The 25,982-nt window shown below is 42.9% G+C and overlaps 1 protein-coding gene across 1 annotated transcript in view; it reads left to right on the top strand.

Annotated features, from left to right (window-relative positions):
- Positions 1 to 207: 207 nt before the first annotated feature.
- Positions 208 to 25,982, top strand: part of LOC141422399 (complex I assembly factor ACAD9, mitochondrial-like) — a 30,257-nt gene continuing 4,482 nt past the window's right edge. The window contains 13 exon segments of the mRNA XM_074069571.1: positions 208 to 372; positions 2,595 to 2,688; positions 9,354 to 9,422; positions 9,425 to 9,454; positions 11,553 to 11,659; positions 12,602 to 12,702; positions 13,515 to 13,593; positions 14,615 to 14,789; positions 16,967 to 17,040; positions 21,591 to 21,666; positions 23,169 to 23,239; positions 23,483 to 23,602; positions 24,744 to 24,872. Coding sequence (XP_073925672.1) covers positions 208 to 372; positions 2,595 to 2,688; positions 9,354 to 9,422; positions 9,425 to 9,454; positions 11,553 to 11,659; positions 12,602 to 12,702; positions 13,515 to 13,593; positions 14,615 to 14,789; positions 16,967 to 17,040; positions 21,591 to 21,666; positions 23,169 to 23,239; positions 23,483 to 23,602; positions 24,744 to 24,872 — 1,290 coding nt within the window.

Below are 25,982 nucleotides of genomic sequence, written 5' to 3'. Positions count from 1 at the left end.
TTTCAGCATGGCCAAAGGTAGACTAATCCTGTATTGTGAAAGGAGTTGTTTCCTGGCATCTTTTTAGAACATTTGTCACCTTTAAGCAGCATTTCTGATGCAAAAGAGTCAGACTAAGAATGGTTTGCCATGTTAGAACATTCAGAGCTGGAACTTTTAAGTGTGGGAACCATTTTCCCCAGGACCTGGATTGTATGCTGGGGCCTCATGCCTCCCAGCAGCCTGGTGAAGGAAGAACTCCAGTCTTTAAGCCTCTGGCCTCACCTACCCCACCCTCACTCTCAACTGTCAGCTTTGCTGCCCATTTCACTGAGAGCATCAGTGCAGCCAGATGAGAACTTCCACTCCCTCTGTTACTTGTCCTCCCCACAGGTGAGCCTTCATCATCTACATTACAAGGGATGAATTCCCCATTCTCATAAAGGCCAATCTGGTTATTGCCCACCATCCTTCTCCCAAGTCAAGGGAAATTCCTTCCTTTCTGATCTACATCAGTTGTTTCTTCTACTGTATTTTGAACTCATTGATCAGGCTCTCTCCCTAACAGTCATGAAAGCTAGTAATCATCTTGGTGTTGGTCAAATGTAAGAGGTCTCTTTCTCAGTCCTCCTATTTGACCCATCAGTGAGTCAGCACTGCAGGCTCTTTAACACATTTTAGTCACATGGTCTCTGAAAAACCATTCCCTCTTAGTCCCCTTTGCTGATTCCTTCTTAGCTTATTGACCTCTAGACATTGACCAGCATTTCTCACTAGTTCAGTTGGAGAACAGGTGTTTTGTTTTTGTTTCAAGACAGGGTCTTGCTCTGTAGCCCAGGTTGACCTAGAACTTGTGACCCTCCTGCCTCAGTGCTGAGATTTCAGGCCTGTGCCACCACACTATCTACCTTTCTGCTTATAAGCTTCACTTAGATGTCTAATAGGCATTTCTAATTAGCACATCTGGAAATTTGCTTCTGGTCTCTACCCAATCCTTCCCACAACCTTCTTTAAGTAATGGTAGCCATGTGGTTTTACTTGTTTAGCCCAGTCTCCTGGTATCACCTTTGATTCCTCTTTTTCTTATAGTCCATGTTTAATCCAACAGAAAAGCCACTGTTCTCTGCCTTAAGGTTATATTGGAAATCTTAACCACCTTTAGGCAGCTTCACTGCTACTACTCTAGATCGGGCTAATACCAGCTCTCAAAGCATTTCCGGTCTTGAGCAGTACTCTGGCAGTGATACTTGGAATCTTAAAATAGAAAGAGAACTTCAGGTTATCAAAGCCAGTGGTTGATAAATTGTCTACATCTGCACCTGAGCTGTTCATGGGAGTGCCCCTGAGACTGCTACTGGGACATGTTAGAGGTTGATTGGGGTGAGTTACATCAGTAGCTTTAATCAATGCCAGAATGTCTCTTTGTCTGGCCTACCCACTGGTACCAGAATCCCCTTCCTCTCACACAGCCCATTCATTGCCCAAGGTCAAGGGACCAATGAGACTATGGAGGCGATTGTGCTAGGCTAGGTTGAGCCTTTATGTATTCAAGGAGGAGGGTGCCATTGTTCTAAGGGGATCGTTGTGTTTCTTTCTAGACTACCTGACAATAGGGTGCGGATGGTTGGAAGCAGATTCCTTTAGGTCTGCTATCTCTTAGATAAAGACCCACCTATCAGCCTGTAGTCCTGGGGCCAGAGAGAAGCAAACAGATCTGGACATATTACTGGAGTGGGGAGATCAAGTGGCTGGGTAAAGGCACAAAAGCTGGGGGAAGGTTGAGGCGTCCTCTGAAGACCTTCCTGTGACTTTTGTGAGAAGGGCAAAGGGGAGAGGCGGGGCTCCTGGGGCTGGAAGCTTGTGACCCATTGTGCTCAGCAACCTTGTTTCCAAAGCCACCCATGACCCTACTCCCTCATATGCTCAGCACAGGGAGCTGATATCAGTATCAGAGGGACATTGGTGACCCTGTCCTTCATATGATCAGCACATGGAGCTGATGTTGATGACAAAAGAGACAGTGGTGTCCCATCCCTCACATGCTTAGCACAGGGAGCCAGTGTCAACAGCTTGAGGGGACAGACTTGGTGACCATAGTCTGCCTTCATCATTGGCAGCATTTTGAACTCAACACAGTACCTAATACAGAGTTACCCATTTAAGTGAAGAGCTTTCACACCCACTGTCCTCCATGGTTCTCACAAGGAACCGAAGTAAATGTGACCTTTTGTATTGTGGGTAAGAAAATGAAGTGCTAAGAGGTGATGGGATTTGCTGATGGCCTCAAATTAGTAAACAGCAAACAAGGACTAGACCCAGAGTGTCTAAATGTGAGTTCTGGCCTTCCTGCTGATGGGACTGTCCTTGTCACTTATTGATAAAGAAGCTGGTAAAAATAAGGAATCAACTTGTCTGCATAGGAGTACGATGGATACAGGAGATGGTGTCCCACACCTGAGTCCTGTATCTGAAGCATCTGAAAGGTTTGCCTTTCCTTCTCCTGGGGGTGACATCTTGCTGGCTAGATTAGCACATCTTTTTCCTTCTCTTTTGACCAGTATTATGATGAGAGGTTGCTTGAATTTTAATTTTTTCTAAATGTTTGTCATTTTTAGAAAGGCATTTTCCCGTTTCCAGAGGTTAGCCAAGATGAACTTAATGAAATCAATCAGTTTGTGGGACCCATGGAAAAATTCTTCACTGAAGAGGGTATGTATAGTTTTCTTTGTCATTGCCCATTTCCACTGTAACTGTGATTACAGTGATATTTATATTACAACCAGTATATATAGAAAATCATTAATGAGGTAAAAATAGTTTATATTTATAATATTAATCTTCAGGGATCATCCCAATTACTACTTAATTTAAAAACATCTAGTTCAGTGCTTCTTCATGTCCCCATGGTGAAAAATCACTTTTGAATGTTTTCAAGCTGTTGCAGACCAACACTTGAGTAAAATACAATAAAAATAAATAACTGTGTCTGGGTGTGATTACACACATCTGAAATCCCAGCTACTCAGGAAGTGGAGATTGGGAGGATTGCAATTCCACCAAGCCCAGGCAAAAAGTTACCAAGAACCCATCTCAACAAACAAGCTGTGTGTGATGGTGTGTGCCCAAGGTATAACTAAGATTGTGGTCTTTGCCCAGCCCAGGGGAAAAATATGCAAGACTCTATCCAAAAACTAAAGCAAAAAAGGGCTGAGGCATGGCTCAAGTGATAGATACCCACAGGGCCCTAAATTAAAATGCCAATATTCAAGGAAGGAAAACACAGAGTAGAAAAATTAGATGAAAGAAGCCAAGGACATAGGCAGTCCAAGCCCTATAGCTGCATAAGATGCTGTACATATTTCGAAGGTTGAGTGTGGATCTGTGTACTAAGTGTTTTAGGAAATAGACACAGTCTTTGGACCAGCAGCATCTCAGCCCACAGTTGGAAGAACTGCCCTTGCTACAAGGGGCCCAATGGAGGGTCCACAATACTAGACAGATAGCTGTCCTCCAACACTGAGGGTCTCAGAGAGTGTTTGTTTATATGGGTATGTGTTGTCTATTATTATTTACCCTGTCAAAAATTAAACTAAAAAAAATCTAAAAAGCATTTATTCATTTATTACTTTATTTAAAAATAATGTAAACCTGTTACATCTTAAACTATATTTTAATGAAACTATTTTAAAATAAATTAATGAGAGTGGCTCATTTTTTAGTTTTGCAAATCTTTTAAAAGATAGCTGATTCTCCTATCCATTTCTGCATTTAATGTTTGATTTATATCGAGTAGCTTTCAGAAAAGTCCCACTGCACACTCTTGAGAGAATTAGAATTAGAAAGACAGATAGCATCTTACCATTAATATAAAATAACCTTGACCTTGTGGACCCCTAGAAGCTACTCCAGTGTCCCAAGACACACTCTGAAAATGGCTGCTGTAAGTCATTAAGTATTACTATGTTGCTAGTTTTCAAAGTGGCTTAGTTGTACATAAGTATATTTTGTTATTTATAAATAATGTATCTGTTTTTGTTTTGGTTATCTTACTGCTCTAATCTGTTTTATTTCCTTAGTGCCTTGGTCTTTTATTTAAACCTGTACTATGTGATTTGTCAGCTTTTCTTCCCCTAAGCTTTCTGCAGGTTTAATTGATTTACAGTAAATTGTAATAGAATTGTAATACTATAATTGTACACTTGTAACCTGAAAAACCATCAACACAACCAGAAGTTTCCTTCCCCCATTTTCACTCCCTCCCTGCTCCAGGCAACTGCTCGTATGCTTTCTTCCATTTACAGTAGTTTGAATTTCCTGAATTTTATTTAAACAGAGCCATACATTATATGTGCTTTTGTCCAGCTTTGGCATAATTTTGAGTTTCTATGTACCAATAGTCCCTTCCTTTTTAGTGCTGAGTAGTAGTTCTTTGTGTAAACATACTAAAACTTTTGTATCCTTGTGGAACTCATGGTCATCCTGTCTTAACCACTAAGTACTGGGATTGCAGGTGTGTGCTACCATTTGCAGCTAAGAATGTTTATTGCATGTGGTTGAGGGGGTGGTACTGGTACTTCAGCTTAGGGCCTTGCTCTTTCTAGGCAGGTGCAATACTACTTGAGCTGTGTTTCTGGGCCTCATATGCAAACTTTTAATTAGCTCTTTTCACACAGCATCATTCTCCATACCTGTTGCTACATGCATCAGTACTTTTTTTGCTTTTTATTTTCCAGCAGCATTCTATGGTATGGGTGTGCCACACTTTGTTGGCTATACATTAAAGTATTTTGAAGTTATTTCCAGTTTGGAGGCACTTATAAAACTGTTATGCTTATTTGTGTACAGATTTTTATGTGAATTTATGTTTTCATTCCTCTTGTATTTTTTTTCATTCCTCTTGTATAAATGCCCAAGTGTGCCACTGGTGAGTTCTATGATAGTTTTGATTAACTTTTTTAAGAAAGTATCACCCATAGTAAATAAGTAACCTGATTTCCCACCAGTATTAGATAAGTAACCCGATTTCTTTGCCTTTGCACTAGGATTTGGTGTTGCTACTATTTTTATTTAAGCCATTCTGAAAGATGTGGATTGATGTGTCATTGATGTTTTAAATTGCATTTCCCTAATGGCTAATAATGTTGAAGACTTTTAATGTATTTATTTTCCCTCTTTATATCCTGTTCAATGAATATAGTTAATTTTTGTTATAGACCTTGTATCCTATAGCCTCATTAAACTCATTTATTACTTTTAGGAGCTTATTTTTCCTAGATCCCGTGGGATTTTCCACATGGTGTTGGTGATAGGCAGAGTTCTAGTTCTTTCTTTCCAGTCTGACATCTTTTATCTTTGCTGTATTGCACTGGGTAGAATTTCCAGAATAATGTTGAGTAGACCTTGTTTTCTTCTTTGTCTTAGTACACATTCATTCAGTCTTTTACCATTCTATTTGATGTTAACTGTAGGGTTTTTGTAGATTTATACATGCTCTTTGTCAGGGTATTAGAATTATTTCTTGTGTGCTGAGTTTTTGTTGTAAATGGTAACAAATTTTGTCTGATGCTTTTTCCACATCTATTAAGATAACTGTTTTTTTCCTTTGTTGACACAGCGAACATGTGGTTTTTATTTTTTTGTTTCTTTTTTAATTTTTAATTTAATTAATTTATTTATTTTTGGAGACAGGGTCTTGCCTATGTAGTCCAAACTGGAGACAAACTTAGCATCCTCTTGAGAGCACTGGGTTTGCAGACTTGTGCCACCATACCCAGATTTTGATTGGTTTTTAAGCACTGATCTGCCCTTAGATTCCCAGGATAATTCCTACATGGTCATTGTGGGTTTTTTTTATATTGTTGGATTCAACTGATTAAAGTTTTAAGAATTTTCACATCTGTGGTCCTAAGGAATATTGCTCTGTAGTTTCATTTTCTGATGTTTTTCTTTATTTGGTTTGGGCTTTTTGGTTGTTGTTGTTCTTTTGTTTTGTGTTGAGACATGGTCTCAACATACCACCCAGGCTAGCCTCAAACTCTCATCCTCCTGCCTCAGCCTTGCAAGTACTAGAATTCTAAGTATGCACTGCCATACCACGCCCAGTGTTCTTCTTCATCTTTTGACTATTTTGTACTGTAATGTTCAAAGAGAATTTCCTGTCTACTTAGTAAGTATGGAAAAAATTCGTAGAAATAAAAAGTTACTATTAAGCAAGCACTACAATAAAAATCATTACAGGCAGATTTCCTCTATTGGGTGCCAACTTAGAAGAGTGAAAGTTTGAAGAAAAACAATTAATTTAGGTAGTCTCCAAGTAACTCCCTATATATTTGCTAGTTACAGAGGGGGAAATAGTAACCTATTGTGGAAAATCCCAGCAAATACCACCATAAACAAGAGATGAAGAGTAACATCACTGGTAGTAGTACTAAGTGACATCATGATACCTCCTAATGTGAAACCTGGGGAAGGGCACATTGTCTCCATGGTGTTGTTGCCAAAAAATGAATCATATCAACCTAATCATAAGAGATCATAAGACAGACCCAATTTGAGGAGCCTTGCACAAAGGAACTAACCAGGGCTTCCAAAGGGTCAGTCATGAAAGACAAAGAAAAACTGAAGAACAGTCACAGACAACTAAATATGATGTGTGGTCCTGGAATGGATCCCGGCACAGAAAAGGGCATTAATGGACAAATGGATAAGTTCAAGTGTATTTTGCAGTGTAGTTAGCATTGCTGTATGAATGTTCATTATTTAGATAATTTTACCATGGCTCTGTGAGGTTCTGTCAGTTGAAGCCAGGTATGTTAGTCAGACTTTTCATTGCCTTGACATATCCCAGAAAAACAGTTTTAAAGGAAGAAGTATTTATTTTGGCTCAATGCAAGATTTGCTGCATCCATTGCTTCAAGATTGAGAGAAGTAGAATATCATGGTGGCAGAAGCTTGTGGCTCACCTCATGGAAGCCAAGAAGCAGAAAGAGAAAGAAGGGGACAGGGACAAGATAGGCCCTTCCAGATCACACCCCTAGGGACCTACTTCCTCCAACTATGTCCTACCTTTTACTTTTTACCACCCTCCAGTAATGCCATCAAACTATTTATTCATCCATTGATAAAGGCATTGCCCTCATGATCCAATCACTTTCCCAAAGCCCAGCTCTGAACATCGCTACATTGGAAGTCATGCCTTCAACACCTACCTGAGCCTTTGGGGGGACTCATTCAATCAGTAATGAAAGGTGAAGGGTTTATAGGAACTTTATAATTTTTTTTGCACCTTTTCTTGTACAGAAAGGTATTTCAAAATAAAAGGTTTAAAATAAAAGTAATAAATTGGGTTTTTTGTAGGTGGCATACTTGAAGTATTGTCCCCACCCCTTTTGTTTTTGCAGTATTGGGGATTGAACACAGGGTCTTGTGCATGCTAGGAAACACTGTGGCACTTGAGCTATGCCCCCAGCCCTTTTGTTTTCAGACTGGGGCTTACTATTCCCTTTGCCCAGGCTAGCCTTGAATTCAAGATCCTCCTGCCTCACCTCCTAAATAGCTGAGATTATAGATGTGTACCACCATACCCAGCTGAATGTTGTCTCTTTTTAATTCCATCTAAGAGACTGCATTTTAATTGATTGTTATGGTCAGTTTAATATGACTATTGATTTAATTGCATTTAAGTCAGTCTTCTAATTTGTTTTGTCTTGTCTGTTCTTTGTGCACTCTTGCTTGTTTTTCTTTTTGAAGTATTTTATTATTGCATTTTATCACTTTTGTTGGCTTATTGTAGTTCTGTCTCTTTTGTTTTTTAAGTGGTTGGAGTTTATAGTGTAAGTTGTATCAAATCCTACCTTTACATGAGAACACTATATGTCTGCCTTTACAGCCTGTGTGCTGCTGTTTCATGTATTTTATTTCATTATAAACCCAACAATATCTTGCCATTGTTTTTCTTTTTTATTATGATAAAATATGCATAATAAAATTTTCCATTAGAGCTCTTTAAGTGTATAATTTCATGCCATTAAATATATTCACAGTGTTATGCAACCATCCCTACCATCCATTTCCAGAACATTTTTCTCATGACATTATTTGTCCTTAAATTTGAGAAATAAGAAACAGTGGTTTTATGGTTACCCATCTAGCTACTGTTTCTAGTGATCTTCATTCTCATGTAGAATCAGGTTTTCTTTTGGTACCATCACTCTTCCATGAGGAAAACTTCCTTTCACATTACATGTCCTATAGCTTTGTAGGGAAGGAACATCTCACTGGCTGGGAATGTCTTCCATCAGAAAAGGTTTATATTGAAAACATTTTCGTCTCTGCCCTTTAGTGATGTTGCTCCATGCTCTCCCAGCTTCACATGGCTTCTTATAAGATATCTGCTGCCATTTTTGTCTTTGTTCCTTTGTACATCATGTTTCTTCATCCCCAACTGCTTTTAAGTGGTTTTAGAGGAACTGATTAGTGTGTGTATTGATGTGGTTTCTTGCACATTGCTTTTGCTTGAACTTGTTTGAGTTTCCAGGCTCTGTGGGTTTATAATGTATATGAAATTTGAATAAACATTTGTATGGCTATGTACTGAAATAGTGAACAACACTGAGGAATGAAGTATATATGCAAAAACATGGATGAATCTCAGAATCATTACAGTGAGCAAAAGAAGCCAGACAAGAGAAAAACATGGTCTATGAATCTATTTATCTAAAACCAAATGCAAATAAATCTAAAGATTAAAGAGAGACTCATGGGTACCTGGAGATGGAAGTGGACAGAAAGTTGATAACAGAGAGGCAGGAGAGATCTTTGGGGGAAAAGGAAGTGTTTTCTTCACAATCATGATGGTTTCACAGATGACACATCAGAATTACATGCTATAAATATGTGCAAGATTATTGTGTGCCAATTATATACATCAATAAATTTGTAAAAGAATTTAAAATGAGGGGTTTGGGTTGCATTTGGGGAACCCATAGTTCTCCCTAGTGACTTGTATATTCCCAAGTGTATGCTACAAAGATTTTCATACTTTATAATAATGATGATGTTTCTTAGCATTCAAAAGTGGTTTTAATTACCTTAATGCATAGGAACTGTACAGTTACCAACCTGATGCTAGTGTTTGTTCAGTTTCACTCTAGTAAGCATGAATGTTGAATGAATGAATGAGTTGTTGAGTAAATTGTTCTCAGAACCTGTAGACTGTGGTGAAGGTGTATGGCTTCTGAACTCTAGATAGATCTAGGCCCAGACACTGTCTGATACTGGGATTTTATGCTATATGAAAATCATTCTGTATGCTTTTATTTGTATGAATATAGCTTACTTATATTTTTGTTTAATCAAAATATTCCTCTTTTCAGTGGACTCTCGAAAAATTGACCAGGAAGGAAAAATTCCAGATGACACTTTAGAGAAGCTGAAGAACCTGGGACTTTTGGGATACAGGTCCCAGAAGACTATGGTAGGTCAGGGCAACAGCCCACCTGGTCTGGCTCGTTAGCAAGCTTTACATATTTATGCTGTTCAGGGAGGGTGGCCTTTAAATGCAGTATATCTACAGTCTAGGTGCAAAACCTAGATAAAAATTTTTGTGGCTGTAGGCAAAACAACCTTAACCTGCCTGTCCTCTGAGTGTTTGCAGGGGCTGCCTCCAGGTAAGATCAGCTAAGGATCTTGAGGTGAAGGGGAATTAGCAGTTGGTAGCCCTGTGAGGGTTGGGCATATTTCCTGGCTGTGAGCTGGTTGTTTGAAGATGTATTTGTTCTGAGCATTTTTCAAACCATAGCAGTCAGATCTTCTTGATGTTCTGTCCCTGCCTGGCTTGTCTCCAGAGATTAAAGTATGTACTTCCTTCCTTCTGCAATGAAAGATGAACCCTCAAGTTTGTAGAATAAATTCCTTCTAATACCTATCCTAGAGCTGGCCCAAGCTGAGACAGAGATGAAAATGAAGGACAAATTAGCATGATGCCCGGTTTCATTTGGATGTTTGTTTCTTGTAGTGTTTTACGGTGTTAAATCATGTAACTTCCTTGTCATCCTATGAAATTCCTCTTATCACATTACCAAGTATTAGAACGAATTTACCCTATCTTTACAGAAGACCTGAAGTAATGCTGCCGGCCCAGTGGTGGGAAGCACGAGTCATCAGACACCCTCTATTTCTTAACAAAAGTAGCCCACTCTGCCTCCGTGTGAGGCTGTAAGAGAGACTGGGCTCCCCCAGCTATCCCTGGAATCAGGGTTGTGACTCCCAAGCAACACATGTTGCTATCACATGCAGCTGGCCACAGTGAATGCCAAATATTAGAGTAGAAAGCAAGTGAGGAAAGATTGGGAGAGTGGTGGTTGGTTTGTTTCTCATCAGTTTAAAAAAAATAAGGCAACAGGCACTCTCATTTTCATTCTTTCTTTCTGAGGTGACCCCCTTTCAATCTATTAAAAAAAGTAAGAAATAAGATAACAGCAACCTTATGTTCATGCCTACAAGGTTATGGGAAAATTTTCCATGCTAGAGAATTCTAAAGGCAAAGTGGAGACTATTGTGCTGGAAAGCCAAGGTGTTTCTGCAGACCAGGCCTGGATCTCCTCCCTTAGTCCCTGCCTGCTGTCCAAGGCCTGCCATGTGTGGCTCCTCCCTGCTTTTGAGTCCCTCCACCACCAACACTCCTTTGCACATGCTAGCTGTCCCCGTGAGATTGCTGTCCAAACTCCCCCAAGCATGACTTTTTCTCTTGGTATGTATGTGGATGGCACACTCTGCAAGTGGGCTGTGCACCTGCACCCTGAGGTCATGGCCAACTGATATTTGTTGGCCTGATTACCTTAAACCTCAATTTATGATCTGTAAAGTGAACTTTAATAAAGCCACCCTGCTACTTTTGGAAGTTGAAGATTAAATGCCCACTACTTAAGTTCAATGGAATTTTAATTTTTCTGTTTTTAATCCTTTTGTCTTTTACTCCTAGAGCAGTGATGATTCCCAGTGAGGAGCAATTTTGCCCCTTAGGGATTACATGGCAATGCTAGAGATACTTTTGATTGTGAAAACTGTGGAGATGGGGAGGTTTGCTGCTGGCATCTACTGGATAGAGGCCGTGAAGGCTGCTAAATTTCCTACAGTGCATAGGACAACCCCAGGGCAGAGAATGATCCATCCCAAAGTGTTAGAGTGTTGCAGCAGATAAGGCCTGTCCTGGAGTCCAGCAGATGATAGGCAGTGGAACACTAAACATCCACATCTGGTAGAAGGCAGTCACACAATCTTCAGTGATTCATTATGTGTATAGGTGTCTACATTAAAAATACAGAGCTGCAAATGTTTCTATGTGCAAAATAGGTCTGAAAAGATATACACAGAAATGCTCATTCTGAGTGATAATAAATAAATAAAATATGGACAATTTTTGTTTTCCTTGTACCTTTCCATATTATGAGTTTTTTAAAAATGGTGATCAGTTCTTACTTTATATTTAGGGAAAAAGAAAAAACAGTGAAGTCATTTGCCTCAATGGGAGGAATCAGGCTGGACTGTGACTAATGCTGATCTGTCTCTCCTAGGCGGCCTGGGCCTCTCCAACACCATGTATGCTTGGCTAGGGGAGATCATCAGCCTGGATGGGTCTATCACTGTGACCCTGGCAGCACATCAGGCTATTGGTCTCAAGGTCAAGTATCTGGGATTCCTATTCGGGGCTTTCTGGAGGAGGCAGGGGCTTGCTTACTTCTATCAGAAATGAGTTGGTTTTGATAGCTCAGGGTCTTGAAGGAGAACAAGCCCTCTGTTCTTGCCACCTTGCCCTCCATTTCACTCACTGGCTACAACATGTGACTTGTAGTCCCTGCATATATGGCCTCCATTTAGCCAACATGAGGCCCTTGGCTCATGCCTTCCCATTGAATCTACTATCTCTATCACCTTCAACCCATCTTTCAAGACCCAGGTCAGATGCCACTCCTGGATGTGAGCCTCCTCCTGAGCTGTCCCCTGCTGTTTGTACACATGCCTTCATCACCCCACTGGACTCATAGCATGGTGGGACAGGTCCAAGGGGACACAGTTCTCAGTGGAATCACATTACTCAGATCATAGCTGCTCACTGTAGACAACAAAAAGCTGAATGAGTCCTGTGCCTAGCTCCCAACCCTTAAGCAGGAGTCCACACTGCAGTCATTTAGCAAAGCATGGGGGGACAGCTTAGACACTGACTGCACACCTTCTCTGTGCTGGGCATGTTTTCAGCATTTCCATGTCTTCACATCATCCAGACCACTCTGCCAGTGGGAAAAGGGGGGAGTCTCTGGCTTACAAATCACAAGTTGAAGACTCAGAGAAGGGACAGTTCTGGCCCAAGGCTACCCAGCCAGACAGTGGAGGAGTCGGGATTAAAATCTCAGGTGCTGATTTCACAGCTCTGCTGGTTATATTGCTACCACATTGGTGCATGTGCCATAGGGTGCTCCCCTTAGCAGCCTGGCTCCCATGTCAGCTCTGGGCTTGTGTTGTCTCCTCTTGAAGGAAGTAAATATTGTTCTCAGAAGGGGATGTCTCACAAGTACATCTCACACTCTTCTTGCAGCTTAACTTGGTTTGTGTGTGTTTCATTTAGGGAATCATCTTGTTTGGTAATGAGGAGCAGAAATCCAAATACCTGCCCAAACTGGCATCTGGGGAACACATTGCAGCCTTCTGCCTCACAGAGCCAGCCAGGTCTGCCCCTCCCCTCTAAATGTCATCTTCCAAGCTGTTGTCTGTGCAGAGTATCTGGCTTGTATTTCCTCCCTACCTAAAACCTTCCAGAGAATCAACTCAATAATCATTCTTGCCAGTTCTCTTCTCTCAGTCTTAATTCTCTATCCCAGTGAGACTTACAGATGAAATAACATACCTGACAGCATCTACTAAGTCAATGTTTTGTGGTTCAACCCCCTTGACATCAGGGATTGCATTCAGAGGATAGGGTGTAGGAGCTGCTCATCTCCAGATTGGGAGCAAAGGTTCCATGAGGTGTGATTATTAGCCAGAGGTCACACAGCTAGAAGGAGCAGAGCCAGTCAGAGCTTGGGGCTTCTGATGACAAGTCTGTCCCTGGAACCTCACTTAATCCTGTTTCCCTTCACTCTGCAATCTGGAATAGTCACCATCCTGGTGTGGCCCAACCTACTCACAGCAGCCCACATTCTCATGTTGAAACCTAAGCCCAACTTGTTTTTATTGCCACTTTTTTACCTGCTGTGTTGAAGCAGGATGAGCCAAATCCAGCCTGCCATCAGAAATTTGTATTGGAACTTGCCCATCTGTTTACAGACTGCAGCTGCTTTTATGTTCTATTGGCAGAGTTGAGGTGGGACAGACATCATGTAACTCAGAAAGCTGAATATTGTCTATTGTCTGACACTGTATTTTAAAAGTTTGCTAACTCCTGTATCCAAATATAAAAACTTCCATTTCCAGCCCCTCAAGTCCACTCTTACTTATTCCCAATATTATTGTTCCTCAACTACATCTCTCTATCTCTGCAGAGGGAGTGATGCTGCCTCCATCCAGACCAAAGCCACGTTAAGTGAAGATAAGAAGCACTACATCCTCAATGGCTCCAAGGTATAGCCACGTCCTCATTGCCCTGCCGTCTCAGTCACAATCTATAGCCACTATGCAACCACTTTCCACACACTGGGAATTGTAAAGGGTCTGCACATCATTCCCTAACCCAGGCAGAGCATGGATGCTGCTCCTTTATCAGAAAAAGAATCTGGGGCTCAGGCTGAGTAACTGGTCCATGGCCTGTGTACCTTCAGTGGCAGAAACAGAACTGGAGCAAGGTGTTCTGGCTTCAGAGTCTCCAACTTTTCCTTAGTCCCAGCTGCCTCCTTGAACTGCTTTTAGGGTTTTGTTTAAATTTCATTGCCCAAAGTCACAAAGGTACACAAGTGTGGTGTGATACACTTCCACAGACCTGACACCTAGCTTCAGCAGTTAGCACACTCATGGCCCACCATGTTTCTTATGTCAACATTGCCATCTCTAGATAGCACTTATGAAAGATTCAGCATGGAGCTCTGAGAGAAAGCTGTAATACCATTAGCATATGAAAAAACAGATAAGTTTCTTACTACCTGGTCAATGTTCAGATTTCCTCAATTGTCTTTTTTCCTTTAACAGTTTTCTTGAATCAACATTGAAAGAAGTCCTAATCATTGCAATTGTAGAGCAGTCTGTTTTCCCCCTCCCTCTCCACTTCCTTCTGCCTTTCACTCCTCCTTTCCCTTCCTCATTTTCACTTTTAAATTGACAAGTAAACATTGTATATATGTGTTTGTATATATGTGTACCTTGTGAGGTGATGGATTCCCTTCTTTCTTGAAAGTCCTCAGTTGTCTGGTGGTGGATGGAACCTGAGCTATCTTAGTGCCACTGGCTGCCTCCACCCCCACCCCAGCTACCTATTTCTGGGGAACATCTCTGCTCTAAAGAGACCGGGGTTGAGTCCCCATGCTCAGTTCATATAGGCTTGGCTTCTACAGAGCCAAACATTTTATGTGGCTGGCCTGAAGTTTGACAGGTGACAGACAAAGATGGAGTTGAGAGGTGTGTCCAAAGATGTTTTGCTTTCTTTCTTTAGGTCTGGATCACCAATGGATGTCTGGCCAGTATTTTTACTGTGTTTGTAAAGACTGAAGTGGCTGATTCTGATGGCTTGGTGAAAGACAAAATCACAGCATTCGTAGTAGAAAGAGACTTTGGTGGAGTCACTAATGGGAAACCTAAAGATAAGTTAGGCATTCGGGGCTCCAACAGTAAGTAGCTTGCACATACACAGGTGCATGTGTGACAGAGAGCATAAGAGAAACCAATCCTTCATTGTGTCCAAATATCAAGGTAAAATGAGATTTACATATTTGTGGCTTTAGTTAAGCATTTTAGCAAAATCAAGTTGAGATTTCATGGCAATGCAGATGAACTCCTGGAAACTGGATTGCTAATTTAGCAGTTATAGACTGTGCTCCTCTCTAAGCCTTCAGCTTTGCTCATTCAAGGGGAGCAAGGCCAGAAGAGCTCTCAACCTTGCTGGGGTAATGGACACCAGGAAGGCAGGACAGGTGTCCCATGTAAACATGCTATGTCTTTCCTGCCTGGAATGTCCTTCTTCTTGCTTCCTCTTCTAACTGCCCAGGCCCCTTGCCATCCTTGATAGCCATCCATTCACTGGAGGCTGGTGACACTGGTATCCTGTTTGTTGCTCTTAGCCCACCTAGTGTGGCCATGGGGTCCTTCAGACATTCTGCCTCTTGAATATCTGTTCAGATCTTGGAGTGGCTAGCCCAGAGAAGACCACATAACACCAGCCCTTGGCATATCTGTGGGCCATGTGCCTTTTGGGACCCCGCCTTCTGGATGGTGATATTTGCCACCCCAACTGCTTGGACTTGGGGGTCAGGAGTCCTGAGCCCTACCACTTGGAAGCTGTGAGGCCTTGAACAAGCTCATTTCCTTTGTTGCACTGTAGTTTCCCAGGTACAGGAAATGGGGGGGAGGGGGTGAAGCCCATCCTGTGGAGGTACCAGGAGCAAGAAGTGCAGAGGGTGAAGTGTTTAGTGGGGGATGGGGGGAGGGGCAATACCCCATCATCAGCTCCTGCTGAGTCTGAATACTCTGACCAGTGCTGCTGCCTGAGAACCCTGAGTATGCCAGCAGATGAAGGTGCTGCTCAGAGGCCTCCAGCTAAGGAAAGTTTGGCATGTACACAGGAGAGAGGTGGAGGGAGCTGCCAAGCTAGTGCTAAACAGCTCTGCAGGGTTTGATCTGTGCTGGAGTATGGGTGTGTGGTGTCCCCTAGCATCATGCAGGCACCATGCAGGACCCCAAGAGAGTCAAGAAACACAAGGTGAGGTGAGAGAGGAAAGCACATTTTTTCCCACACCCAGCAGCTTTTAGCAGGAGGTCCTGGTTCTACAATTCTTGTCCGTCATCCTTAAATAGGACCTAGAAGTTAATGTCATCACATTTCACCCTTGAGCTCTTGCAGCAGAATGAAGATCAGCAGACCCAGTTTGCCACACCTGGCCTGGCTTCTCTTGAGTCCCTACCTTCCTGATTCTGAGTATCCTTTCCTCTGGTACAAATTGCTGTGTTTATGTAGCAGAACATGCAAACGTGTTTTATAGAAATGTGATATAGAAGGCACTATGCCTTCCCAACCTCTTCCCTAACCCCACAGCATCTCCTTCTCTGGCTGTATCTCACCCACATTGACCTCCCCTTTGGAGCACGTCTCACTTTAAGGGAAGCTAATGATCCCTGACTGCAGTATAGCCCTGTTTGAGACACCTCAGAACTCATCTCAGAACAAAACATTTCTTTTCTTATAGTCCTGGTACAATGCCTCAGCCCATAACTTGGGTTCAGATCACCTATGTGCTTTTTTACCACCCCAGGGCATATGCACTCAAAGGCTTCTGTTCACATTGGGTCAGCTACATATCACTGGCCAGCACTGGCCTCAGTGGCAGGAAAAGGGAGGTCCACCCTCCAGTAGCTGGTAGGGCATTGCCTCTGTAGTGCAAGGCTGTGGCTGTGTTATATGAAGACCTAGGACCAAGAATCCCATCTTCCTTATGGCCTTCGGAAATGCTGACGCTCCTCACTTGATGTTCTGACTCTGGCTCTTCTATCCTTTCAACTTCTGCTAAATATTACCTTAGAAAAGTCTGAGTTAGCCTTTATAAGAATGTTACCCATTCCCTGCAGCCCCCATGTCTCTCTTTAGTGTCCTATTTATTTCATCAATAACATTGATGGTAATATCTATCATCCTCTTTATAGTTTGTCTCCCTGGCCAAAGAATGATCTCCACAAAGACAGGAGCTTGGCCTTTGTGTCCTGTACTTCCAGATAATGAATGAACACTTGCCTAGGGTCAAATGCAGAGTGGTTTGCATTTGTCAAATAAGTTCTTAAATTTCATGTGTTTCAGCTTGTGAAGTCCATTTTGAAAACACCAGGGTACCCCTGGAAAATGTCCTTGGAGAAGTTGGAGGTGGCTTTAAGGTGAGGTGCTATGCAGTTTCTTTCACCTGTATAGCATGTGAGTCCTACTTTCTGTTTGGTCCATGCTTGACCTGTGACAATGTGTGACTTTGATGGGATATTGGCAATGGAGACTGGAAAATTGGCTCATTCCTAAAGGAGGGGGTCTATGGTTAGGATGAGGGATCTTCATTCATCTTTGAGGTATGCCTTGCCTTAAGTAAGGGATGGGATTCCCCTCCCCAGCAGGTATAAGAGACAGGCCAGTGGGAAGAATCTTAGGTTCTAAGAATACAACAGAGGTCTTGAGTCCCTGCCCTAATGTTTTGTGTTTTCTTCTCCTCTTCTTCCTCCTCCTTTAAGTCAGATTTATTTTTTCTATTGAAAAATAGTCCGCATATGGTTTACTATCTTAAAATATACATGTCTATCATTTTTAGTGTATTCACTGTGCTGTGTAACCATCACCTCAAAAGAACATTTCTATCACTCTGAAAGGAAATGCCATACCTTCCAGCCCCACCTTACCCCCATCCTTTGGCAACTGTTATCTTACTTTGTGCCTTAGTGGATTTGTGGATTCTGAATATTTCATATAAATGGAATCATATAATATGAAGCCATTTGTGATTTCTTTCACATCATATACTTTTCAAGTTTTATCCACATTGTAGCATGAATCAGTACATTTTGTGGCTGGATTTTATTTATCCATCAGGTGATGGATACTTGGATTGTTTCCACTTTATCTGTGTGAATATTAACATTCAGGTGTTTCTATGGAAAATATGTTTTCAAATCATTTGCATATACATCTAGTAGTAGAATTGCTGGTTATATGGAGACCATACGTGTAACAAACTATTTTCCATTTTTACCGTGTACAGAGGTTCCATTTTTCCACATTTTCATCTACACTTGTTACCATCCATGTTTTTAAACTGTACACATCCTACAAGGTATGAAGTAGAATCTCTGTGGGTTTAATTTGAACATGATTAATCATATTCAGCATCTTTCCATGTGCTTATTGGCATTGTCTTTGAAGAAATACCTTTTCAAATCCTTTGCCCATTTTTAAATGAGACTCCTTATTTTGTTGTTGTTGTTGCCCTACCCTAATTTACTGGGTGACCTGGGCAAGTGTGTTCACCCTGGGCAACCCTACCCACCTCAGCCATGAAGCAAAGATCAAAGTCATCCTTTCCCTCCTCCCCTAGGGTCAGGGAATCAGATGAGATACCATTAGCCAAAGTTTCTGTGGCACAAGGGTGTGCATTGAGTGTAGAGGAAGGATGGACAGATGAAGGGACAAATAAGGGAATAGGTTGTGCAGCCATAGGCTTCTGTATTACAAAGGTGGTCCAGATGGTACATGCAAATAGAGGAGACAGAATTAAATCACCCAAAGCCCATCCCAAAAGAGATTGTATTGCTCATACCCTTGTTGCTTTCTGGGTATTTTAAATAATACACATCACTTTGTGTGTGTGTGACATTTTGTAGCTTGTGTTTCACTTATCAATAAATTCTAACAATCTTTTTGTGCTGGTAAATATAAATGTTTGATGCTGCACTGCATTCTTCATATGCACACTGTGTTTAATGGCATCAGGTTCCTGGTAACATATCCTCCCACACTTGTCTAATTCTTTCCTGAGTTTAAACACCACCAGTAAAATTACTGAGTCAGAGGATGTGAACTTTTTTCTGGCAGTGCTGAGAACTGAACTCACATCCTTGTGCATGCTAAGCAAATGCTCTACCACTGACCTACATCCCCATCCCTTGGTTTTTTGAGACAGGGATCTGCTATGTAACCCAGGCTATCCTCAAACTCACAATCCTCCTGCCTCCATCTCTCAAGTTCTACAATTATACGCATGTACCACCATGCCTAGCTAACATTTTTATAGTCTTGATCCATGTTGCCAAGTGTCTCCTGGAAAGGGACAAGTATGTGTCCTTTCCAATTGTGAGTAAAGAAGCCTTGTTCCTCAGTCCTTCAGACACTGGAGGTTTGGGGGGGTTTTTTGGTGCTAAGAACCAAACCCAGGTTCTCACGTGAGCTAGGCAAATACTCCATCTTGGAACTACATCCCCAGCCCCAACACTGTATTTAATTTTTTTTTGCTACTGTGATTGGTGGAAAATGATTGTTTAGATAGGCAAATGGAAATCAATCTCTAAAGTTCTTTTGTTGTTACTAGTAGAATTCCTGCCAGTTAGCCTAAATTTTTAAAAGAATGTTATACTTGGAATACAGAGACAATAAATAAATAAATAAATAAATAGCCAGCTGAAAAATTGAATGGACTGGTATGAGATAAAAATGAGGACTTTTACCTCTGAGATGGTAGTAAGATTTTATTAACAGTCAGAAATATAGAGGCTGACAAGTAGGAACTGTTGAAAGAAAGTTCTGAATCTTGCTTTGGGGGAAATTAGGATATACAATGTAGCTGGTAACATAGAAGGAGACTCTTGGTGGTAGTGAGGGTGATGAAGCTTGAAGACGCTAAAACTGGTGAACTGTGGAAATCAGTATGGAGGTTCCTCAAAAAGTTAAAAATAGAATGACTATATGATCCAGATCTCCCACTTCTGGACACATACCCAAGAGAGCTAAGTCCACATACAATAGAGAAGACTGCACACCTATGTCTGTTGTGGCACTGTTCACAATAGTTAACATGGAATCCACTCAAGTGTCTGCAGATAAATGGACCAAGAAAATGTAGTATACATACACACTTTATTCAGCCATAAAGAATAATTAAATCTGGTCATGTGCAGGAAAATGGGTTGAACTGAGGGCATCCTGTTAAGTGAAATAGACACAGAAAGAGAAGGTTCATGTGTTATCTCATATATGTGGAAACTTAAAAAAAAAACCCTGAAAGTATCAGAATTATTAGACACTGGGAAGGGATTTGGGTGGGGAATAGAAGGGTAGATGATAGACATGATATATATGGATGGAAATATCACAGTGAATCATGTCAATTTGTTCAATTAAAATGTATTATAATAGTAAAAGGCTGGCCAGAGGTCTCCAAGTACAGAACAAAGACTGAACACATGGCCCTCTTCAAATAAGACTCTACCTATTGGGTATTGATCCACTGGGGAATAAGACCCTGCTTTTTTCATTCCATTTTTTTTATTTGATGAGGTTAACAGTAAACTCTGAGGGGGCTATGGAGTTTTATTCATGAAATTATGAGCTGGCTTTTAAAAGAGAAGAAATAAGGGCAAAAGAATTTAGTTTCCTGGCAGATCGAACAAGGCCAGTATCATCCTGTGTCCTGAAATGCAGGAGTCTGAAGCTTGGGAAGTCAGAGGTGATGGGGCACTCAGCTGTTTCTCAGACCATCCAGAAAAAGCAGGGATGGAAGCTTTGGGATCTGTTTCTAGAAGTGGAATTTGAATCTCACACTGTGGTATGACTTAACCAAGACAGATTTCCCACTCGTGTGTGGGGGCTGGCTATTTCTAGGAGTTTTGAACAATTGTTTCCAGCTTCTCCCAGCCCTGAGGGTCTGATGGTTTCCCCACAGGATCTGTTTTGAGAGGTTCTCCCTTCAGGTTATTTAGCAGGTAATCAAAAATTCAAAGACTACCGCATGCTTTCTGGGTCACACATAACCAATTGAGCAAAAAGCAATACAATTGAAGTTGTGCTTTGGGGAAAACCATAGAACTCACAGCCTTCTTTTCTGTCCTCAGATCCCCACTCTACCTTTGGGGACTCTGATTTCGTGTCTCAGGCTTGTCAGGGGCCTCTGTCCATCCTCTGCCTGGAGGGCTTTTCCTCCCTGCTGGTACAGTAAACCCAGGTCCACCATCTCCTCCAAGAAGCCAGCCCCACCCTCAATTTTGCTGTTTCCACAGGGCTGGGACCCTCTCCTTCAGTCTGCCGTCATTGGCTACCTATGGCTTCACTGGCTGTTTGCAACTGAGGCCTCCGTGGTAGGTCAGGGACACCTCCATTACTCATAACAGGGTGTGCATCTGTCCCTCTCCCAGCTGCTCACTGTACACATGGGTCAGAATAAAGGATGAAGAAAGAGTAGGGATGCTGACAAAGCCACCAGATCACTGTTGCAGGCATCTGGCTGATGTCATGGGGTCATCTCAGTGCACAGCTTTCCTGCCAGAATGTGAGGTGTAGGGAGAGTCATGTCACCATTCTGATCTTCAGCATCTTCATCTGTGAATTGTGGTGCCTCATCCTGAAGCTTTGCTGGGAATATTCAGGCAGCTTGCAATGTGTTCCCTATTGGTCCAAGTTTCTGCTACCTCTCCAGAGGGTGAAAAGCAATAGCAGATGATTTGGGAGTATTGTGCAGTGGCCTTATGTGTGGTGGTAGTGATGCCATGGGTATTAGAGCTGCAGCAGTGACAGAGCCACCCTGTTGGAGGGTCAGAACTGTGCTCTCTCCCAGCCCAAAGGCAGATGCTTGCCTCTATTTTCAAGAACTCTTCTGGGGAAAATAAACGAGTGTTCTGTGTCTCTTTTCTCTGCCTCTTTCAATGTGCTTGCTTGGCCTTTCTCGCCCTCTCTGCAGGTGGCCATGAATATCCTCAATAGCGGGCAATTCAGCATGGGCAACATTGTGGCTGGGATGCTTAAGAAACTGATCGGTAGGTCATTCGGGTCTGCAGTGCCCTGTTGCCCCTGCCGCCCCCACCACAGCCTGGGAGGGTCTGTTTGCCATTTCCCCCCTGGATGGACTGGTGACGAGCCAGGCCACCTGGGGAAATTGTTGGCTCAAGTTTAGCCTCTGAGCTTTGGTTTAGAGCAAAGAATATACTCACCTCCCCCAGAAGTTAGTCTTTGTATTTCAACATTGCTCAGTTTTATCTACACACAAGGGTAAGGAGAGAAGCAGGCATTCTGTTAGAGGCAGACCACTAAGAACAGAGCTACTTGGTAAACTTCCACCCATGAGTTAGGGACCAAGAAAACATTAGTTCTCATCCTCACAAGATCCCTTCATGTGGGTGTCTCTACACAGAGTGAAGAGTGGGGTTGGACCTAGAACCCAAGTCCCTCAGCCCCTGATTCCTCCCTTGTTCTTCTCCATCAGGATACTAGACTTTCCTTTATGAACTTAAAACATCCTGTAACTATTCTTGCTATGTGGATGTGACTTGGAAAGGGTGTGCCCAGGGAGAACATACCCTGAGGGCTTTATGACTCTCAGAGTCCACTGCAAGGTAGACATACAGGGGCTCTGGTTTGGGTTCTTCCATCCATTTGATTGATGAGGAAACTGAGGCCAAGAGAGTACAGGTGATTTGCCCAAGACCATGAACCTTGACCAAGGTCCAAAGCTGTCAGCCCTCAAGCTCAGGACTCTTCTCAATTTGCTGTGCTGCTTGCATGGCCTCCACTTCCCCATCTAGAAAACTCAGTGCAAAAGCTTCATGGATCTTTATCATCAGCCTCCCCTCTCCCAAAGAGACAGAACCTCTGATGAGAGCCCATAACCCAGAAATGTGGATAAGGGGACTCACTCTAGGGACCAGTTAGTGATGGTCACACTGGTGGAAACATTTGGAAAACAGGCTTCAGGCAAAGCTAGGGGAGCTGATGCCAGAGTGGGAGTCTGACATGTTCCCAGGGGCTCTCAAAACTGTCCACAACTATGCACCTTGAGGCCCCAGGCCTGAGCTTTGAAATCAGGCTGCCCCTCCTGCTTTGGTTGAGTATCTGTGATGGAGGTGGGTCCACTCCCACCTTTGTCTAGGATGCTCTGTGCACCTAGCTTTGTGCTAGGCGCCTTCCAGCTTCCATCTCCTTGTATGTTTGCAGCAACTCTGTGAGGTGTACCACCAGGGAGGTGGAGCTCTTGGCTCAGGCCCCCCACTGGTAAGAACAGGACCAGAACTCAGAACTGTGTCTAACTCAGAACTCTGTGCTTTTGCTCCTGCTCGCTGCCTGCAGGCCCCCTGAGGAACAGGTATCCTGCCTCTGACCCAAGGGTGCTAGAAAAGTTGGGGCTCTGGCATTCTGATCTCAGCAGCCATGGTCCTCAGTGTTTTCTGCAGGCATTTAAAGGATAATAGTTAAGGCCTTAGAAAATCATTTTCAGATAATCTGAAATGTTCTGGTTCTTTTTAACAACTCTGCTCTTCTTCAGAATTGACCACTGAATATGCCTGCATGAGGAAGCAGTTCAGTAGGAATCTCAGTGAATTTGGGTTAATTCAGGTACTGACAGCTGTGATTTCACTGTGTGGACATGAAAAGTGTTCTCTGTTGCTGATCTCTACTCGTGCCTCCTGCTTGGTGATGTGGGAAGAACACTGTTGCTATAGGTCCCTTTTATTAAGGCTGGATTTGGTTCTTTGGGGCAGCCAGGCTTCTAATTTAATTAGCTTCTCTCTTGGTTGGCAGATTTGGGACTCAGCACATACAAATTGCTTGTTGATTGTGTTTTCCCAAATACTCCAGGAAAAGTTTGCTCTGATGGCTCAGAAAGCTTATGTGATGGAAAGTATGTCCTACCTCACTGCAGGGATGCTGGACCAACCTGGGTTTCCCGATTGCTCCATTGAGGCAGCCATGGTGAAGGTAATCCCAGCACAACCAGAGCTGGCACAGGGGGCAGAAGCAGAAAAGCTTTCTCTGCAGCCTTTTTGACCCACACCTTCTACCTGCCATCTTCCTCTTCCCGTTTGTTTATAGGTCAGCTGTTTTGGTCCAGGATTTATGCTGAACCCCCTGGTGTGCAGCTCTGTAGGGTAGGCAGGGTCCTAAGAGTTGGGGAGCAGCAGCATAGAGCAGGGCCCAAGAGCATCAGTTTGTAGGATAGCTCACCACTTACACTAAGTTTCTACTGGCTGATTTGTGGCCTACAGCAGCAGGAGAAAACACAGATATTGTAACTCCACATCAATGTAAAATATAAAATGTAAAAAATATCTTTTTTCTACTTTGGTGACCTTTTTACTTTTTGATATCAGAATGCCCTCTGGAAATTGTTTGAGATAAAAGGTTACTTACCCAGTCTGTATCCTGGTTTCCTGTTTGAGTATGGGCAGACCACAGGGCTGGAAACAGTGCTTCTGTCCTCAGAGATTCTGAAACATTACAAGTAGGAAACATTATGAAAAAAACTTTTGAGCCAAGAGCAAGCCTAAAGTGTACATTCCTGTTCCTGAGGTTTTCTCAAATGATCCCCATGTGACATGAGCTGCTTCCTTTACTGAAAGAAGGATTCTCCTTACTTAACTTCTTTGAGGCCATTGACTAGTGCCTGCGAGCTTAGGCTGAACCTACAACTAACCATGACAGTGTCTCGACCCCCCAGGATGCTGACAGAGTGCACAGAGAGAGATAAATCATGCTCATACATGGCAGGATATTCAGACATCTTGTTCAAGTGCAGAGAAGTGAGTGGCAGGTGGATTGGGCCAGGCAAAAGTGGATCACACTTCCTGGAGTAGGTAAAATCTAGGTGGGTTTTAAATAAGGTGTGGAAGGAATGGAGGAGGGCCTAGAAGCATGAAAAGGGTATTGTGGAGATAGGAGCCACTGCTGGTCATTGTGGTCCAGAAAACCAAAGGCCTTGCCCATGGTCACCTAGTAAATTCCTCTTGGGGTCAGTCTCATCTCAAAGCTCAAGTTCTGCACACACACAGCCTCCCACTCTTCTCTTGGAAGGGATTTGGCACCATCACCCTGTGCTGACCTTTCCCTGGGTCTTTGGCAGGTGTTCAGTTCTAAGGGTGCCTGGCAGTGTGTGAGTGAGGCACTGCAGATCCTCGGGGGCTCGGGCTACATGAAGGACTACCCCTATGAGCGCATGCTGCGTGATGCCCGCATCCTCCTTATCTTTGAGGTGAGTGGCCCTGCTACCATGTTCCCTGCTGATGTCCCCAAACTCCCCTCTCTGTTCTTGGATCTAGGAAATGCTACAAAGGGCCCCAGCAGTGGCCTACTACAACCTACTCATGCTCCTGAGCCCACTGCTTCCTGGAGACCTACTGTGGATCTGTGCCAAGTAGTTTCTGGCTGGACAGAGTGGGACCTGAATTCCAGTCCTGGCTCAGGCTCTGCCTCCATTTCACACTTCTGGGTCTTAGTTTCCTTCTTGGTAATTTGAGGCAGGTGAACAGGGTCCTTTCTGAAGACTCACCCAGTGTTGACACTCTTTCTTTAATTGCTGCACTCCATGAATTCACAATCCTAAAGGGTCAGCTCAGTCAGCATGTGCCAGGCAGAAAAGGGTATCAGGGCCACAGAGACAGCCTTGTGATGTTGTGATCTTATGGTAGAGCCTGACTGACTAAGAAGGATGCTGTGATATGTCTCATAAGAGACAGAATTAAGTGTTCTGGAGGAAGCTGTAGTCTCTTGAAGCACATGCACTTGACCCTTGAGGGCAAAAAGGACTGTGGAGGGGAAATTTGAATGAAAGGCAGGAAAATGACGCACACAAAGCCAAGACAGGACTTAATGAACAGCATGAGATGAACACACAGAGTAAGAAAGTCTTTCTGGGTGTTTTGATCAGTCTTGCTTAATGGGCTGGTACAGGTAGTGGAACAGGGAAGAGAGTTGGAATGCAAAGGATGGATGGGAAAGATAGAAAAGGAGCTGGATTGTGGAAGACTTTGACTAACAATCAGGACTTGGAAAGCCATAGGAAGTTTCCAAGCAGGGAGTGATTTGGTTATATTTGTGTTCTAGGAAATTCTTCCATGGCTGGTGAGACCCAAGCCCAGAGGTGCTCCCACTGGAAGGGAGGGTAGACTTAGGGGGACTAAGGCAAAAATATGGATGGGTCCTGCTGGTGGCCATGGGGGCATGCAAGAGGCAGACCTTTAGACAGGGAGAGGGTTTGAGCTGTGCCACTGATCAAGTAATGAGGATCATCCTGACTGTCACTTTGATCCTGGGTTATCACACCCAGTGAAAGTCCTCATTGATTGCTTTTGTTCCCAAGCAT

This window comes from Castor canadensis, chromosome 1 (assembly GCF_047511655.1).
Source record: "Castor canadensis chromosome 1, mCasCan1.hap1v2, whole genome shotgun sequence".
NCBI classification, from domain to species: Eukaryota; Metazoa; Chordata; class Mammalia; order Rodentia; family Castoridae; genus Castor; species Castor canadensis.
This window is presented reverse-complemented; position numbering and strand designations above follow the sequence as displayed.